At 34.3% G+C, this 18,633-nt stretch overlaps 3 protein-coding genes and 1 long non-coding RNA gene across 5 annotated transcripts; 1 reads left to right on the forward strand and 3 right to left on the reverse strand.

Moving 5' to 3' along the window:
- Positions 1-193: 193 nt before the first annotated feature.
- On the reverse strand, positions 194-2,015 carry LOC123876296 (methyltransferase-like 26). 2 transcript variants are annotated; one of them, XM_045922516.1, is made up of 3 exons: positions 1,709-2,015; positions 1,529-1,610; positions 194-1,208 (listed from the first exon to the last, which is right to left on the reverse strand). In XM_045922516.1, exons 2-3 carry the CDS (start codon positions 1,576-1,578, stop codon positions 569-571), a joined length of 690 nt encoding a protein of 229 aa, XP_045778472.1. In that variant the 5' UTR covers positions 1,579-1,610; positions 1,709-2,015; the 3' UTR covers positions 194-568. The 2 variants fall into 2 exon arrangements, with proteins under 2 accessions (XP_045778472.1, XP_045778465.1); XM_045922509.1 differs by having other exon boundaries at positions 195-1,208; positions 1,529-2,014.
- Positions 2,016-2,883: 868 nt separating this feature from the next.
- LOC123876257 (GPI ethanolamine phosphate transferase 1) lies at positions 2,884-13,140 on the reverse strand. The gene is made up of 12 exons (XM_045922469.1): positions 12,688-13,140; positions 11,977-12,432; positions 11,758-11,888; positions 11,239-11,444; positions 9,958-10,459; positions 9,227-9,402; positions 8,348-8,535; positions 7,751-7,974; positions 6,827-7,020; positions 6,301-6,408; positions 5,313-5,504; positions 2,884-3,190 (listed from the first exon to the last, which is right to left on the reverse strand). Exons 1-12 carry the CDS (start codon positions 12,882-12,884, stop codon positions 2,945-2,947), a joined length of 2,820 nt encoding a protein of 939 aa, XP_045778425.1. The 5' UTR covers positions 12,885-13,140; the 3' UTR covers positions 2,884-2,944.
- Positions 13,141-13,819: 679 nt separating this feature from the next.
- Positions 13,820-14,654, forward strand: LOC123876312. The gene is made up of 2 exons (XR_006798318.1): positions 13,820-14,124; positions 14,521-14,654. It is a non-coding gene; the product is annotated as an uncharacterized LOC123876312 (long non-coding RNA).
- A 1,719-nt stretch (positions 14,655-16,373) lies between these two features.
- Positions 16,374-18,079, reverse strand: LOC123876305. Its single transcript, XM_045922527.1, has 3 exons — positions 18,062-18,079; positions 17,627-17,967; positions 16,374-17,332 (listed from the first exon to the last, which is right to left on the reverse strand). The coding sequence occupies exons 2-3, from the start codon at positions 17,956-17,958 to the stop codon at positions 17,089-17,091; spliced, it is 576 nt and encodes a 191-aa protein (XP_045778483.1). The 5' UTR covers positions 17,959-17,967; positions 18,062-18,079; the 3' UTR covers positions 16,374-17,088.
- Positions 18,080-18,633: the final 554 nt, after the last annotated feature.

The following is an 18,633-nucleotide window of genomic DNA, read 5'->3' on the forward strand; positions in this document are numbered from 1 at the left end:
CTAATGTTACCCGTGAGCACTGTTTATTCGTCACTCGCTAACGGCTTTCCAGTAGATATTACCTACTATCAAGACAAGCTAAATTGCTCCAAGCAAATAGCATAACTGGGTAGGTAGGTAGAGGTAAAGGTAACATCAAAGAAAATTTACTGAAAAACATTTATTCAAAATGTAATAAAAATTACATCAAGCTAGGTTGGTACTTAATAAAAACTTCAATACTGCTTTTATTGTGCTAAATGGTACAAAATAAAAAAATACTTAGTGATAAGTACCTGTACATACTAAAGCTTTTAGCAAGATAAAATAAATCATTATCTTGTAAAAATTTGGCAGTTAACAAAATTTAAAAATACTGTAGGTATTAGAAGTTACGCTGCAACAATTAATTTTGATAGGTATAGGTATATATGTTCTTAAAACTAAAATATACTGCTAAATATTAGGTACCCAAGTGACCTAAGTATATATTTTACAAAGCTCTTCATAATACAGTAACTAGGTATAATACTAAAAAATGTAAACAATGGGTGTGTAAAAGTAATACTAATTCCACTAAATGTTTTACTTAGTCTTTTTTCCATATCAAAGTCATGTTGTTAGCCGGCATTTCTACAGTGTCTATTAAAGACAAATTGTTTTCATCGCCTAATTTTATTAAATCATTGATATCTCGAATACCCCATAAAGGATTTCTTGCTTTTAATGAAGCATGAAATGAAATATTGCTCTGTGGTGATATCACACCATCCTTACTGTAAGGGCCATAAGTAATCATAAGTGCTTCAGGCTTTAAATAAATCCCTGCATTTTCAAATAAACCAATTGTACACGCAAAAGGGCTAATATGGATCATATTCGCATTAAACATATAGTCAACAGAGCCTTCTTCAAATCCATAATGTGATAACTTGTTCTGAATGTCTATGCAAATTGGTTGGAGGATATTCATTGTAGGACAACTTGAAGCATAATAAGATATACTCTTGAATAAACTTTTGTCAATCTCTGATGGCTGAAATCTTACTCCAGGAAAATGAGGTGCAAAATGTGCCACATGTTGACCTGTTCCAGAGGATATTTCCAAAAATAAAGGGCTTTCATCTTCAATTTGGTCTGTATCGCTGATTATGAATCTTTTTAAAACTTGTAATATTGGATCTTTATTCCTTGATGCAGCAGGGCTTATCAACTTTTCATCTGTATATCTGCAAAACATTTAATCAATAAGAGTAGGTACAGCTTCAAATGTCTAATGACTGTAACAATTTAATAAAAACAATACATATATCTAGGAAAAGCAGCAGTTGATATAATTCAACTTTCCCTTGCCCAATAGAAGTAGCATGAACAATCATTTAGGTTTTATTATAGTAGCTGGAGCTTTTACAACAAAAATGCTTATTATAAACTAAGTATTGTATATGAAAAGTATACCTACTGGAAACAAGATTGATAAAGACTATCTCCAGCTTGATGTACTATGTAGGATTTATTATGAAAAATATACTTAACACTTAAAACTTACCCTTCATTTTCATGACTTATAGTACAACCAATATCATTAGTCTTCGCCATAGATCTATTTATTAAAACCCTTAGAAATATAAGTAGTCGTTTACTTATAGGCAGTTTATGCACCATATATTTTAAAAGAGCAGTAAAAGTAAAGTTTGCATTGAATGCAATAATTATGGGTGATACAAGTATTAATTTATTATTATGAATTTTTGTATAATTTTTGATCTATTTGATCCTCGGTCTATTAGAAAATACTGAATACACCACAACCACGTATTTATATCGCAGTTTTGACAATCACAGAGCTTTCAATTAGCTTTATATTAAAACTAAGCTTATTTTATTGAAAAGTACAAAGCAAAAGCAAAAGCACCATAAAACTTAGCAAATCCTATAACATAATACAGTACAGGCTGCTTATTACAAGTATGGGCAGCCAGCAAGCAGGAGGCTTCACCTCTTGGGCTTCACAGTTCACTTTCTTTTCAATTTTTTTTCTTACTTTTTTGTTAAAATAATAAGCAGTGTGTTCAGTTGTTTTATCTGAGTTCTGACATTTGTTTTGCTGTGTTGTCAACTGATTTCCAAAAAATGTACTTAGGCATTTTCAAAAATCTATCTAAAATGCACTAGATTGTGCTTATTTGGTTAAAAATAACTATGGGAGAAAATAAAATAAAACCCATATAAAACTACTGTTTTTTATGGTAACAAAGCTTACTTATCATGAAAATGCAAATTTAAAAAAAGTAGGTTACGCATCCAGAATAATTAGAAATAAAATAGTATTTGATGTGGTTTTTTGCTCACAGTCTAAGCACTAAAAATATATCAAAAATTCACTAAATCTTGATCTAATGATCTTGTACTTAAACCACAAAGTTGGCAACATTGTGTGCCTGTCATTAGCTGTTGTAATCGTGTCGCAATGTTGGCATTATTTGTTCTGACATCCGGTCAAGAACCACTAGTATAGCTAAAATTAGGCTATATTTTGACTTATTTTTTGGAGATTGTTTTACATTATTCTTTATTACATAATAAGCACACTACATTGATATTTTTCGGCAGATCTACTGTATTAAGAACTAGCTGAGGCCCGCAGCTTCGCCCGCGTGGATTTAAGTTTTTAAAAATCCCATGGGAACTTGATTTCCCAGGACAAAAGTAGCCTCTCCGTAATAGCCCGTCCCCGGGATGCAACTTGTTTCTGTACTACGTAAAAAGATTTAAACGGATGATCCTTTAAAAATCCCGAGGGATCACCAGGATTAAGGAAAGCAATTCCTTATCCTGTTTTCTGGTACCTACCTATGTGAACCTCCATAGCAGAAAATAGGTATTATACCTAAAGGGGGAACATAAAGACGCCACGTTACACGAAATATTTTATTCAAAATGAGAAATCACAAAAAAAACATCATTACACATATTTCTTTCTGTTTTTGAAGAGCTTAATTATTAAACTGTGAATTTCGATTTCAGTTAAAATTTTGCCAATTTTATTTATTAAAACAATGAATAAAGTTATAACCTGTACTATAATATATTGAGATATTGATGTGCCTATCTCAAGCCAACTTCCTGTATTTCTGACATGATAGAGCATGTGGAGTCCCATGATATTCGAAAATATTAGCACAATTATATTTAAGCATCCAAAAGGAGCCTGAAAAGGAACAATAATAAATTAATTTCCGAAATACAAAAAAATAGAAATTGAAAGAAAGATTTTTTTAAACTAAGTATATTTATTTTTATTCATTCATTTTTCCTGTCGCTTATAATAAATATATATTAGGTCAAGTGGGGTAAGAGAAACATACTTTACTGGTTTGTGAATATTTTGGCCTTCAGCTATCAAAATTATACATTTATTTCGATATTAATTGAAACAAATCTTCGCTTTTGAAATATACTAACATTTTTTTTGATACAGAACTAGATTGTTCGTATAATTACGGCACAATTTAGCAACAAAGCTAGGTCATAAAAATGTTCCTCTTACCCGAGATTTGGGGTAAGAGGAACACTCGATACTTTTAAGTAATAACTCGTGTTTTTAAGTGTTTATATAGCATGTATTAAATTATTTTTTGAGTTAAGGGAATGAAAACCTTACCTCGTTTAAAATAAGGTCTTATTTAGGCTGACAGCATACAAAAACGAAATTTGGGGTAACAGGAACATATAGGTAAGGTCAGAGGTGCTAAACTTTTTCTGGTATTAAATGAACGTATTAAAAACTAGCTTTCCGCCCGCGACTTCGTCCGCGTTTTGGTTATATCGCGCTTGGCACAATTTTTCAAAACATGAACCCCCTTTAGTGTCCCGTGATCGGTTAAAATGAAGCCTATGCCCTAGCCCCGGGTGTCAAGCTACCTACCTTCCAAATTTCTTAAGATTGGTTCAGTGGTTTAGGCGTGGAAACGCAACAGACAGACAGACAGACATACAGACAGACAGACAGACAGACACAGAAAGACAGACTTTTGCATTTATAATATTGGTCGGAATAGTTGGGATAGAAATGTATTCTAAAAACAGATATGGTTTTAGTAAATTTCTTTACTTAATTACAATTTAAAAAATTAACTCGTAAGAAACAAAACAAACTTCTAACAATTTTGAACTTTTCTCACTTTGGCCTATACGCGTAATTGTAAACAACAATGTATCACAACAAAAATACTGTCACAAACAATAACATTCGTAGTGAAATATAACCTATAACATAATGTTTTGAAATATAACTATAACATAATGTTTTGAGCCTGCATAACCTGACAAAGCGCCACTTTTATTGGCCCTAACTGCTTCTAATAGTTTTTCTTTCGGGTAAGAACTTCTATCGGTCTTTTTTTCGTAAGCTCGAGGCAATTTGCTTTTTCTGTAACAAATAAACAGTTAAACAAATCATGGCTATTTACGGAACGTGTTATACCGGCTGACTTTTTAAGTCCTGGCCAAAATTTGTAGGATAAACCTTAACCTTTTGTATGGGACCAACTTTCGTACTCGAAAAAAAAAATCTACTAAGTATTTCATACATTTTGGTCACAGCTGATCGATACTTTTGTATGGAACAGCTGACTTTTTATTTAGAAAAAGTTGTTCATATTCATAGGTAGGTTTATCCTACAAATCTTGGCCAGTACTTAAAAGTCAGCCGGTATTTTAGCGGTATTTTAAAAATGTTTGTTACCCCCTGAAACCGGGAAAGAGGAACATATGTTTCTCTTAACCTAGTACAGCCGTTCCTCTTTCCCAGCTTGCCATTTTGAAGGTTATGTTTTTATTGACATCGAAAAAGCACTAAAAACGCACACTACAAACAATACAATACGTAGAAAATAAAGATTAAACGTAATAATTACACTTACCATAGCAATCAACCGCAAAACTGATGTTTTTAATATTTTAATAACACAAACAAGGAACGCCGCTAGGTCTTGGTTTTTTTAGTTTGACAACTGATTTTTTTTTCTCTCTTTTACTCGCTTATCTGCCGTGTTGTAGCGCAATCTATCCAAGAATATATGAACTACGCCTAATACTGTTATATCAACGTAGTGACCATAGAGCTCGCCGTTATAGTTTTCTTTTTACTAGGTACAGTTTCTCTTCCCCCCGCGTCCCTCTTACCCCACCTGACCTTTATTGATTTATAAGCAAGAGTGAATAGGAGTCTTCTAGGCAAGCGTTCCAACTATCAACCAAATTAATGATTGTATTGTAAATTTTAAATTGTAATACGAAAATTCTTATGGCATTTTCAATAATAAACTTACCTTAGTCAAATATTGTATTGCTCTGAACGTGCAAGCGACGCTTAAAAATGGAGAAAGGGTTTTTAGTAAAATTAAACCAGTCATGATGAAAGGCTGAAATGAAGTTGTAAAACATAACACCCATCTCACTTCGAAAGAGTTGAGTGATGCTATATTACCCGTGCCGAAATAGGCTAAAATTATATACAATGTCTGTATTTATGTAGCTAAGGATCATAATAATTCAAAGATGAATAATATTATATTAGGTGTGATTTATACAGAAGCTGCCTAAAGAGCAGACATATTGTATCCATATAATGGCTGCATCGGCCACATCTATAAACAATAACTAGGTGATGCCCGTGACTTCGTTCGCGCAATATTGGGGTTTTTTTTAAATCCCGACGACATTCTTTGATTTTCCGGTATAAAAATTAGCTTATGCCCGTCTTCACGATGCAAGCTATCTCCAACAGATAACCCCACAACTTCATCCACAAAGATTTAGTTTTTCAAAATCACCAGCCAAAGCAGTGTCAGCCAAATAGTTAAGACGTCGGCCTCCTTTTCGAGGGGTCAGAAGTTCGATCTCGGGCAAGACTTTCGTGAAACTTTCGTCAAGAAAACATCGTGAGGAAACCTGCATGTCCAAGAGTTCTCCATAGTTCTCAAGCGTATGTGAAGTCCACCAATCCGCACTTGGCCAGAGTGCCGGATTACAGCCTAAACTCTTTCCATCCTGAGGAGACCCGTGCTCAGTAGTGGGCCAGCGATGGGTTGATGATGATGATGATGCAGCGGTTTTATGCCTCTATAACCTGCACGGTGCACGCTACTAAGTGTATTCACATTAAAAGTAAGAAATACTTTCTCCAAATGCTTGTTTGAATTATATATTATTTAAATCCAAAATAATGATAATAATCCTTATAAAATCCAAATGGTGCTAGTATTTTAAGCACACCATTTTCCCTAATCTATATTAAAATATTACAAAAAAGGATACATAGAAAAAGGCTCTTCTGAAATCTTGGCTGTTGATACTGCGTTCTATGCAAACCAAATGTTTTTCGCCGTTAGAACTTGTTTCCTCTTCAAAGATGCATTCGTCTATCTGAAAGGAGTTTTTACATGTTTTTTACATGTGTTTGGTGGTGTCTGTTACTCCCAATTATTATTAATTGATAAATAGATTTTGATTGATGTAGGTGCCGCTCAATTTTTAGGGTTCCATACCTCAAAAGGAAAAATTTGTAACTCATTTTCGCCTACGAGCTAAAGACCTGTGAGTCCTGTGACAAGCGGACAGACAGACAGCAGAGTGACATTAATAGGGCTCCGTTTTTACTCTTTAGGTACGGAACCCTTATAGGATCACTTCGTTGTCAGCCTGTCCGTCGTGTCTGTCAGAATAGGGAATCAAAACTTATGGAGTGCTTTCGTTAATCTAGATTCATGAAAGGCAACCAATGTCTTATAGCACAAGTAAGGAAAAATCCGAAAAGGTAGGTATAATAGTAGTCGATATTTACCTTTGCATTGCGAAAATTACTAAGTTTAAACTCAAGAAACATCCAGCAATTCACGCTCAGTATCAAAGTAACCATAAACAAGCCTTCATGCGCCACAGACAATAAAAGATAAAAGTTGAGAATCGCTGTGTTTATTCCCACCAGGCGATTAATAAACTTTTTTGTGTATAACAGTGGAATCAGTGGAAGCAATACTGAAACAAGAACAGATTTAATAATATAACATTTCAATGTATGAAAGACGTTCAGACTGATTGATAAACTAGACCCGCGCTACATCCACGTCGATATAGGGTTTTTAAATCTCGCGGGAACTCTTTTGATTTTCCGGGATAGAAAATAGCCCATGTGCTATCAAGCTATCTTCATTCCCAGCCAAATCAGTCCAGAAAATATTGCTTGAAAGAGTATCAAACATACAAACTGAAAACACAAACAAACACACATACACACGCACGCACGCACGCATACACACATACACATGAAAATTTCGCCTTTAAAATATTAGTGTGATGCGAAACTTTGTCTATCTGCTAGTATGACACGGCCATTCCGTTAAAGCGATTTTGACACAATTTCATACAGACGTATCTAGTATCCCCGGGAACGACTTTTTGTCCCGGAAAATAAAAGAATGTCCACGGAATTTTTTAAACCCACGTGGACAAATTTGTGGGCATCATCTACTAGAACAGAGATAGTCGCATCCTAGAGATGGACATAGACTATTTTTGAATTTTGATCCCGAAAGTTCAAGAGTTCCCACAGGATTTTATTCACTTAAACACACGCGGAAGATTTCGGGCATTATCTAGTAGGTATTCAAAATAGGAATATATTTAGAAGTCCACAGAATACCTATTGCATATTTCCATAATGTCAACAGTTTTTTATAGAAGTTGTAGGTATCAGTATCAAACCTACCTGACATAATCCAACACACAGTTTGAAGAGTTTGTGAGATCGGTAAATTTTCTTCAAACCGTTTCGCTTGCACGTATGTAATTTGCACAGACGATGCCAGCAAAAATATCTGAATGATACTTATGATCATCTCTCTCATAACATCTTGATCATCACTTTTTGGCAGCAAACATTTCCAAATGTACATACTGTGTATGAATAGCCATATTAATCCAGCTGAGACACTGAAAAAATAAAAAAAACTACAGACCGTATACTTATACGGTACCTAATTATAAATCCGATTATTACTATAATCACTCGGCTGACTGACTAAGTAACTAGATGACAGGTTATAAAAAATCTCGTGGGAACTCTTTGATTTTCTGTGATATAAAGTAACCTAGGTATACCTCTGTGATGCAAGTTTCATCAAAATCGGTTGAGCGGATGGTGAAACAGTATCGGGCGGACGCTTTCGCATTTATGAACAGATATGGATAATACTTTATGCATATTATTATAGAAAATTGTGGTGTTATTATATGGTAGGTAATAAATAAGTCAGGCATTTGTTTTGTATTTTATCTTAAACAAAAGGATTAGAAATTTACTTACACTAATTCAATACAAGACTCTTTTCCTATCACGGGTGTGAATGAAAAAGCACTTAGCAACACACACCCGATCGGCCATGCGACACACACCAACTTTGGCAGTTTATGTATTGACGCTGAGAAAAACGGCCACAAGCTCATGCCCAACAGTGGGATACTCAACACCCATCTGTGTGTTAGCGCTAGCCCCTAAAACCCAAACATGCTAAAAATAAAAAATCTATTGAGCATGGTTAATCAAAACAATAAAATTTTTATTGTAATGTAAAAAATTAATTTATTGAACTGATGCACATTGGCTGGTATGAAAGACTCTTGAGCTATTTATCGAATACATAGGCACAATTTTTTGTTTTCGTATAAAATTTCGAATTTTAATTTTTGTAGCAATCGGCTCACCGTCTGTTTGCGAAGACTGCTCACAAGAAACTGCCGTAGTTGCTAGAGCAACTTTTAGATGCAATGGCTATAACTATGGCGACTTTTGTTACGATACAATAAAATGCAATTTAGCTAGAACAACGGCGCAGCCTAAAATCTGCGAAAAGAGCAACCACCTAGTTTCTTGCTGGTTCTTCTCGGTAGGAAAGGCATTCCGAACCGGTGGTAGATGCATTTAACGATTCAAAAGTACTTGTAAAAGTTTAATTGAATAAAAAATATTTTGATTTGATTTAATGGAATTAACGCTTCTCTCCTACCTATCTACCTCACATACCTAAGACCTAAGGAGCGCGCCGCTGTAGGTATATTTCTCGGGTCATGTGACCATGTGAGCCCAGTCTGCTTATAGTTCACCAATTAAAGAACCAATGTACAACCTGCCTATATCGATGCAGTACTACAAGCTCAAAATTTCAAAGAGGGAAAAATAACTCACCAAAGCAATAGATCCTAAAGTATAACAAAGTATTTCTATGCCCAAGAAATATATTCTTCTCTTATTATTCAACAAATTCAGAGTCTGGATCCATAAATCAACAGGTGTTAAAGCATAGAGCCATAAAAATATGGGCATCAAGAAGTAAATATAATACTGAACTGGTAAACTTTGTACTGAAATCATTGAAATATTAAATAACTTAAGGATGCCCGCGACTTAGTCCGCGTGGATTTAGGTTTTTAAAGATCCCGTGGGAACGGTTTGTTTTTCCGGGATAAAAAATTACCTATGTCAATTACAGGGACGCAAGCTACCTCAGTACCTTTCATAAAAATCGGTTAAGCGGTTGGGTTTTTGGGAATTCTGTGGGAACTCTTTGATTTTCCAGGATGCCTATGTCCGTCCCCAAGATATACCAACCAAACCTGTACCAAATTTCGTTAGAATCGGTTGAAGTGTTGGGCCGTGAAAAGGTAGCAGACAGACAGACAGGCACACTTTCGCATTTGTAATATTATAGCATGAATTTTTCTAAATAGCATAATATTGGCAATTTGGTTGCACACAAATCTTTAAACGGGCCTAAACTGACAAGTCTAATAAAAGTGAAAACCTTTTCCAGAGCAAACAAAAGATGGCATTCATTTTAGAACTGTCATTTTGCATACAATTGAATTGTCACCAGTGAGTAAATTACTTATAGAGTTGAATTAATAATTAAATATTACCATAAATCAGAAGAGATAACAGCATAGATGCAAATACAGCCAATACTTTCATTACCCTATCTATAGTTTTAGTGCTCCTTATTAACCTTTGATTTTTATTTCTTGGCATTTCTGTCTGTGCGCACATTTTTTGTTCAACTAGAAATCTTAGTAGGCACATAATCCAGCCTAAAAACGAGAGGGTCACTGTCACGAGTAACGGTTTTTGGTAGTAATTGTGGTAATAAGTGAGACCACTTAGACTCAAATGCATAATTTCTTCGCTGAGTTTGATAACTTTTTCATACTGTTCATCCTCTAATAATTTTTCTGTAAAGCTAATTATCTCTTGGACTTTCTTTCCATCGAATGCTTCGAAAGGTTGGTAAAGTATTGAAATGGCACTGGCTTCTACATCTAATCTTTTTTTATTGTACTGTGATACCATCTGCCTGCAATTGCTGTAAATGGCTTTTGCTTTGTTTAGCAGGGACATTTGAAGCAAGCCACTTGGAAGCTGACCCTAAAAATAAGGAAATTAAAATGTGTATTTGTATGGTTTAACAGGCATCTCCTGTACCCCAGTAAGCAACAAATTCTTATTGTCAAGTTGTTTGTTAGAGTGATGTCCAACGATGCGTTGGGGCGCCTGAGCGGTGCTGTTGCGACATAAATCATAGTACCAGGGGCGTGCAGCTCATAGAGGTATAAAAGTACTGCCTACCCTAGTTGTAATAAATCAACACATATTTTCCATTATGACCTGCCCGAAAATAAGTTCATACCTTAATGCCTACCCTGGTTTTAAACCCCTGTGCACGTCACTGCATAGTACCATGCCTCTCGATGCGTCGTCGTGCAGTGCCGCAACGCACTCGCAAAGGACTAGGGGTCAGAGAGGTGAGGTGGGGAAGGTGGTGCTGTGCAACGCCATGTTCTCTGCCAGAGCTGCAACACAATGCTTGTGTGGCAACCAACAATCAAATCCACAGCAGTGTCGCGCCGCAACGCATCGAAAACGTATCATGTGGCCTCAGTCTAATCGAGGATTATCTACCCCTGTGCACGTCACTGCATAGTACCATGCCTCTCGATGCGTCGTCGTGCAGTGCCGCAACGCACTCGCAAAGGACTAGGGGTCAGAGAGGTGAGGTGGGGAAGGTGGTGCTGTGCAACGCCATGTTCTCTGCCAGAGCTGCAACACAATGCTTGTGTGGCAACCAACAATCAAATCCACAGCAGTGTCGCGCCGCAACGCATCATGAGGCCTCAGTCTAATCGAGGATAACCTAAAATACTTACGATGGAGTTCACTGGTACAGGTATAGAAATAAAAGTTGCCATCAATGGTGTTAAGTCTGCCTGGTTTATGTCATATCTGTTCTCCGAGGACATCAAATGAGTCTCAGGATCCATTGTTTCAACTTTATCTTGTACTTGCTGAACTCCAGCTCCCCACAAGACATAAGGTGTCTTTGTTTCATCGTCATCTCCTGTTCCATGTGAACCTGGAATATCATTAATAAATTTTTAAGCTATTTTATTTTAGTACCTACTAGATGCCCATAACTTTTTACATATTGGAAAATGAAAAAGTTTCCATGGGATTTGAAAAAACCATAAATCCATGCTGGAATTATTTATTTGGCACAGAGATAGCGATTCCGACTCGCACTTGACCGGTTTTATACCAGAAAATCAAAGGATTTTTCAAAAATAGAAACATAGACAACATTATACATATATGATTTTGTTGTAGTTGCGGGATCATTGTAGCATATTTTGTTATGGCTATAGTAAATTATAAAACAAGTTTCTTACCCCAATCTGTCATTCCATGGTCAGAAGTCATCAAGAATGTTGTTTTACCATCATCATTGTAAAAGTCTTTTATAATTTGTTCAATTTCTCTAATATTCTCATCAACAAACTTTATGGTTGTAATGAAATTTCTGAAATATTTTTGCATAATATTAACACAACAGCCCAAGAATAATCCCAATTTATAAGTGAAGGTAAATTATTTTAATGTGAACTTACTTTGTTTTTGGTTTATGAGTGTGACCAGAAGTGTCAGTCCCCAACAAATGAAGGAAAAACACAATCTTCTTTCTTTGTAATTTTTTTTTCAGTTTCTCATCATAGTTTGCTTTGTGGAAGAAATCTTTGACTCTTGTAAAGACCCAGTCATCTAGCAATGTTGTATTCTTGTCTGAGCTAAATGACTGATCATATGGATCAAGTTTCTCAACAAAAATATTATTTTTCACAGCACCCTTTGTGAATATTTCCAGAATATCGTATGTCCCCCAAGACCATGTGAATTCACTTTGATTGAAAACAGAATCAAAATCTACAGGGTTCTCCTTCCAGCCTTTTGCTATGGCTGACGGATCTTCATAAAACCCTGCAATGATGGCAACATGACCTGGACGCGACTCTGTTGGGACTCTGGTGTGCGAAATTCCCCATCTGCCATGATTGTTTGCCACAGATCTGAAGCAATAAATATTACATTAAAAGAATACTGTGAAAAATACTACTCAAAGTTGGAGCAGTATTTGTCCGACTTTATACAGAATTAATTTACTTTTTTGAAGTGTAAATTTTATCTCAACATACCTATTCAGTGATATTTCTTAGATGAGAGCACAAAAATATAAAGATGGATGGAAAATAAAAGTTTGTTACAGGATTCTCCATCTATCGTACAGCTCTTAAAATATAGAAAGATATTAAAAAGACAGGTACCTTAGATATGGCATTGTAGTGTAATTCACGAATGATTCAGCTCTCAGTCCATCAACAACAAACAAAACCAAGCGATCAGCAGGTGCATCATGAAGAGGTTTATAAGTATTGGCATTATTCACAATAGGCGATTTGAAATATATATCAAATATCGAAAATAAAAACACCAGATGTATAAATATTCCAATAACAAACATAATTCTTTAGAAACTTAACACATAATTTGCTAGGCACCAAAAATCTAACCAAAACCAAACTTTAATGTTCATGACTTTCATTGGTGGCACAAAAATCAAAATATTTAAAAACAACAAAATAGGGGCTGTTTTATTTACATATGTACCTACTAGGCCTATCACATAATTATTTAGAAATATATTATGTTTTTTATCTCGTTTTTAAGATTACATGGGAAAGTCTGCGGCTATGATCTGCGGTGGCCAAGTGATTACATACTCTTTGTGCGGCGGCCTCAAACGAATTCGTGGTCTGTGGAACGAAGAATAGGTGGACTTGACTGATGCTTACCTATGCGTATACCCGAAAGGGACCAATAGAGAGTATAGTAATACCTAACTACTTCAAAACGCAGGGCTACCAAGTCATAATTTTTGACTGTTATAGCCGATCACAGTTTACACAGCAATGCGCCATCTGGCTTTCTATATACCTCCAACACTAAATTTAAAACAGAGGACTAAATAAAAACTTGTAATATTCGATATAAATTATTATCACAGAGGCATCTGTGCCCAACAAATCTGACATAGATTTGGCGGGCACAGGTGACAACTGTGCCCACCAACTAAAAGCTAAGCTACGACAAAAACAAAAAAATGTATTTGGGTCATTCTACCGAAACGCCATATTTGTGTTCGCTTAAAATATATCGTAGCTCCGTAAATTTGAACTAATTTTAAAACCTAATTATTAAATTTCATGACCTTCTTCAACATATTAAATAACTATTTTTATAATTAAATATTAAATTTTACTTTATTTCAGTGGTACAGTACGTGATTACTCACGTCCTGTAGAATGTTCGCGACATAGGATATAATATTGACGTGTCTCTAAAAATTATTTAGAAAGACTCAACATGTATGGCAAATTAATTATTGTGTAAAGTATATGACAAAGAAAGCTCCAATAAAAATAATAAAAAATCTCACTTATTATTTTAAAAGTTATTTATCATTCTACAATGTTCGTGAAAAATAATCACACCTGTAGAAAAAAATTGCCGAAATGCTAAAATTTTTATTTTTCAAGTTGGAACATTAGTTTATAGCTCTAGCAACTCTATGATTTGCCTTGTTATGACTAGTGTAGGCCATATTTCTGCAAGTGATAGCATTTCAGAGAATCATTAAGTTGTATAGGCGTTCTACACCAGTGTCAAAGTTGAAGTCTCATTTCTGTACTCAATAAAAAAAAGTAAGTAAAGAATTTAAAAATATGATTTGCTTAGGGCCTTATTAATAAGTTGATTAATTAATAGAATCGAGTGAATCTTGTTTTCATAACTTAAAGTTTTGCACCGAAAACATATTTTTAAGTTAAAACGCCACTTCTGTAGAATTCACTTCTGTTGATATAGCTTTCTCCAGAAGTGAGATATTTCTACAGAAATGATAATTTACTTATTATTCTAATATATTTTATCTTCTGTGTACAAATACAAATTTATTATTATTATAATTTAACTAATGTAGAATGCTGTTTTTTATTATGAACTGGTTTTAGATATTGTACTGCTAGCTTTATTATTATTATTTTCGACAGAAGTGACTTGTTTTCTACAGGAATAATAAGCATGGCTCTTTTTGGTAGTTTTTTCAGGCATATCAGGCAAAACGCGATTGGAGAAAGAAAAAGAGTAACGTTTAGGAAGAACAAAAAAAGGCTTGGATACCGAAGAAGAGACAAAAAATGACCAAAGCTGGACCGGAAGGAGCACATCGAAAATATAGAGAAAGATACTAAAAAAAACTATTAAGAAGCTGGGAAAATAAAATCAAATAGAGACTACACACCAAGAGCACAAAAAACAATAAGAAAGAGTTGGCCAGAGCGTGTATAAGGATTGAAAAGAAGATAATTCTCCTTCAAGTCCAGTTTCACAAATATCTACAGTATTTTCTAGATTTTCCTTAGATCAAAGTCTTGCAGACAAAAATAGACGAACACTGAAATTAGAAAATTTGCTTCTTAAGCTAAGAAAATTAAGCAGAGTTTGAAAAACAGCTCGGATTTGCTCCCATTACAAAATTAGGCTTATTTACTTTACTCCCAAAAAAAACTGAAGACTGAGCTGATTTAACGAAACCAACCCATTCACAGCTGGTATCTGCAGAACCAATCATAATATAGGAATATACAGGAACCCAATAGCGACAACGTCAAGTCCAGGGTTGAAATTTTTTACAGATCAACCTTTGAATGTGAGGGTACTTCTGATATTTTTCAAACTGGAAAATGCAAACCAAAAAATAAAATATAATTAGTATGATACGTTCGATAATGTCATAAAACATGTTTTAAAAACTTTTTTTGCTTCGCCAGACGAAGAAAATGATATTTTGTAATGATTCTATTTTCAGGATCTTATTCTACAGGAATCTTATGTTTAAGTACGTCATTTCTGTAGAACATGTTTTTTGATTTTTTTTAATAGTTTTAACTAAATTTCACTTCCTGAAATTGACATATTAAGACTGTTGACACCAAAAACAATTAAGTCTGATTATTTTTTTTGCATTCTTACATAAATTTGTAATTTTAAGAAAATTCCTGTCACTCATGGCGAAATTTATGTCACTCCTGTCGATATGAAAAAACCAAAATATGCAATTATTTCAAAATATTATTGTTATTGATCTCTGTTTCAAATTTTTAGATGATTATTACATTAAAACTTATGATAATAACCCAACAAAAAGTTGATATTGTTAAATAAAATTTTATTTTTTTATTTTTATCACTCGGTAGAATTACCCATTTTTGTCTTTATCACTCTTCAGAGCTTTTCCATACACTGAGCTTGCTCTAACAAGGGTGTGTATTATTATTTTGAAGTCAAGTCCACCTTTGATTCTTTGTCTGAGGTGGTGACAGACTGACAGTTTTTTTTTAATTTATTTTACGGCCCTGGACTTGACAGACACAAACAGCCGTACTCATCTTCTAGTGTTACATATTAATTTAACGTAGAATATCGATATTAGACTATCAACAGTTTTCCTGCATCAATAGTATTGCTTGCAAAGTACTATTGAAGTCCTGAATAGTTTTCAAGGTTGTTTATTTTGACCTTGATTTCAACACTATTGTGTAAGTTGTGAAAATTTGAATTTTACCATGATTCTATCCTTCCCTCACTATAAAGTTGGTGAAACTGAATAATATGTTGCCATATTATATTGATATGTTTTGGTCCCGTAACCCGGAAACGAAATGTTTGGAAGGAAGAATTTTTTTTTTGATTCTAAACCAAAATCTAAAACTAAATTACTGCTTCATTTGGCCTTCTTGAATGATTAATGAAAGACCATATGTATTGACGTCAAGCAGCAAGTAAAAAATATTACCCAGTTATGTCTTGATACTTTACAAATAAAAACTAACTCTATTAATATTTTTTTAACCAATTTTAATTACGTGACTCAACGTGACTACCTATAGGTATCTTGTAAATTAACAATTGCTTTATTTATACATTTGTTCACATAATAATTTTGGTATAGTCCGCGCCAATTGAATAGGTAGTCGTTTTTGAAGTTAACCGCAAGACACGTCACAATAGCATTTTTTAAACGTTAGTGGGGCGCGTAGCCCGCGCACCGCGCTGCACTGCACGTTCGCCATCTGCATTAGTGTGAGTGCTACATCCATGTACATAATATAGTACAGGAGTGCGTTGAACAATACCTTTGCTAGCTTGTAATCGTATCGTAGTTCAGAGATTAATTAATATTTAAGACTATTTAATAGCCGGTAACTATACTCAAGTGCACAAACAGAATAGAATGCCAACATATCTACGATAACAAATGTTTGAGGTGAAGACCGTGAATTTAATAAAGAACCTGCTGAGTCCTGAACGGAACTCGATTGTACCATTTAACAGTCGATGTGGGTAATATTATAATTGCGTTTAATTTTGAGAATTTCATACTGTCAATCGTCCTTACTGATGCCCGTAGATGGAATTATTAAAGTAGAACGATTCTATTAATTATTATCAACCATCATCGATGATATTGATATGATAGGATTGATAGGATTTAATTATTAATGGTTGATGAATTGGTAGGACGATCCGTTTATCAACCATCATCGATTTATCGGATTTAATGGTTGATGAGTCTTAGATGAGTGCTAGAATATATAGATATTAATCTAATCATACGGGAATTCATTATTTTTGTTATCGACTACACCAGCTGCTAACAACTGAAATAATTCTACTTCTTGAGTTTTTTTTAAAGTATCTAACAAAACATCGCACTGTATTTTTTCATCATTCTTCAGTGTTAATTCTTCAATGTTTAATCCTAAAGTTGTGTAAAGTCGGTGTACTTGACCAGCACTTAACCATCCTCTCTGACCAGGATCAAAGCTTTTTATCACAGCTTCCAGGTGCCTAAAATAATTTTCATTGCTTTAAAAAATTTGCAAGTATGTAATATATTATTTAGGGTAGTTTTCTAATTTCTCATCTTATTTCAAATAAGGCCATAGATATTAGTTTACAAAGATTGTTGTTATTCAAAGCTAGAATGAACCATAATATTTCTATCGCTATACAGCAAGTAAGTAACCTATAACGGACAAACAGATACACTTGACAGATGCATTTTATAATATAAGTAACTAGGTATTGACTATTAACCAGTTTGGGCAAGCAATAAGTTTAAAATCTAAAATTTTAATTTACCTATTTTCATAAAGTACTGGGGCTAGTCCATGTCCTGCACGAAAAAGCATACAATCATTGAGTAATTTTTCAAGAAAAGATTTAGGATTATCGGGAGTATGCGCTAGAATCATAGTTAGTAGAAAACGAATTAATTCAGGAATACGACGTTCACGAAGATAACTTTCTGTTCTTGCAACAGTACTGAGAATTAACTGTTTTCGCTCTGGGATTGGTGTTTGTTCACTAGGTGTTATGGGTTCTGTCACGATATCATCACATACACACGTACAAATAGGCAAAGTTTGATAATCGCCATTATCGTCAAGTATTGCAAGATCTTCTTCTTCCATAATAACTACGTATAAAAATATTATTATTATTATTATTTTTATATAGATACGCGACTTAAAGGTAAATATTAGTTTAATTAATAAACAATGAAATCGTTCGAATCTTCGACAAATCTTGACAAATGTAAAGCAAGTGATTCCATACTCTTTGATGTAAAGCTCATATTCCATAGTGCATAGATTAATAAGGTAAAGGAAAACATCGTGAGGAAACCTGCTTTTGCATGCCTGAGAGTTCTTCATTATGTTCTCAAAGGTGTGTAGAGTCTGCCAATCGCAGTTGGCACCTTTGTTACTCTGAGAGGAGACCCGTGCTCTGTAGTGAGCTCGTGATGGGTTGATGATGATGATGTATCAATATTTACCTTTATTTCATAACTAGTTAGTCAAACCAGGAATACATGACCTAATGTTTTTAATTTCCCGCCGCTTATCAAGCTTTGATATCTGTTTAGCAACGATAAATGCTTTTTTTAAACAAAACGAGCACAGTCCTTGAGAGTTTAATTAACAAGGAACATACTACTCTTAATTAATATAGGATTTTTTTGTAGGTATTGTATAGGAGTCCGTCATAGAGATATGTTGGTATTCTTTGTCTGGGGTGGTTGCCAACCAGCTGCCAACTAAATCAATGTTGCCAACCCAATATTTTACTCTATGGACCAACCGTCC

Source organism: Maniola jurtina, chromosome 2, assembly GCF_905333055.1.
Source record: "Maniola jurtina chromosome 2, ilManJurt1.1, whole genome shotgun sequence".
In the NCBI taxonomy this organism is placed as follows: Eukaryota; Metazoa; Arthropoda; class Insecta; order Lepidoptera; family Nymphalidae; genus Maniola; species Maniola jurtina.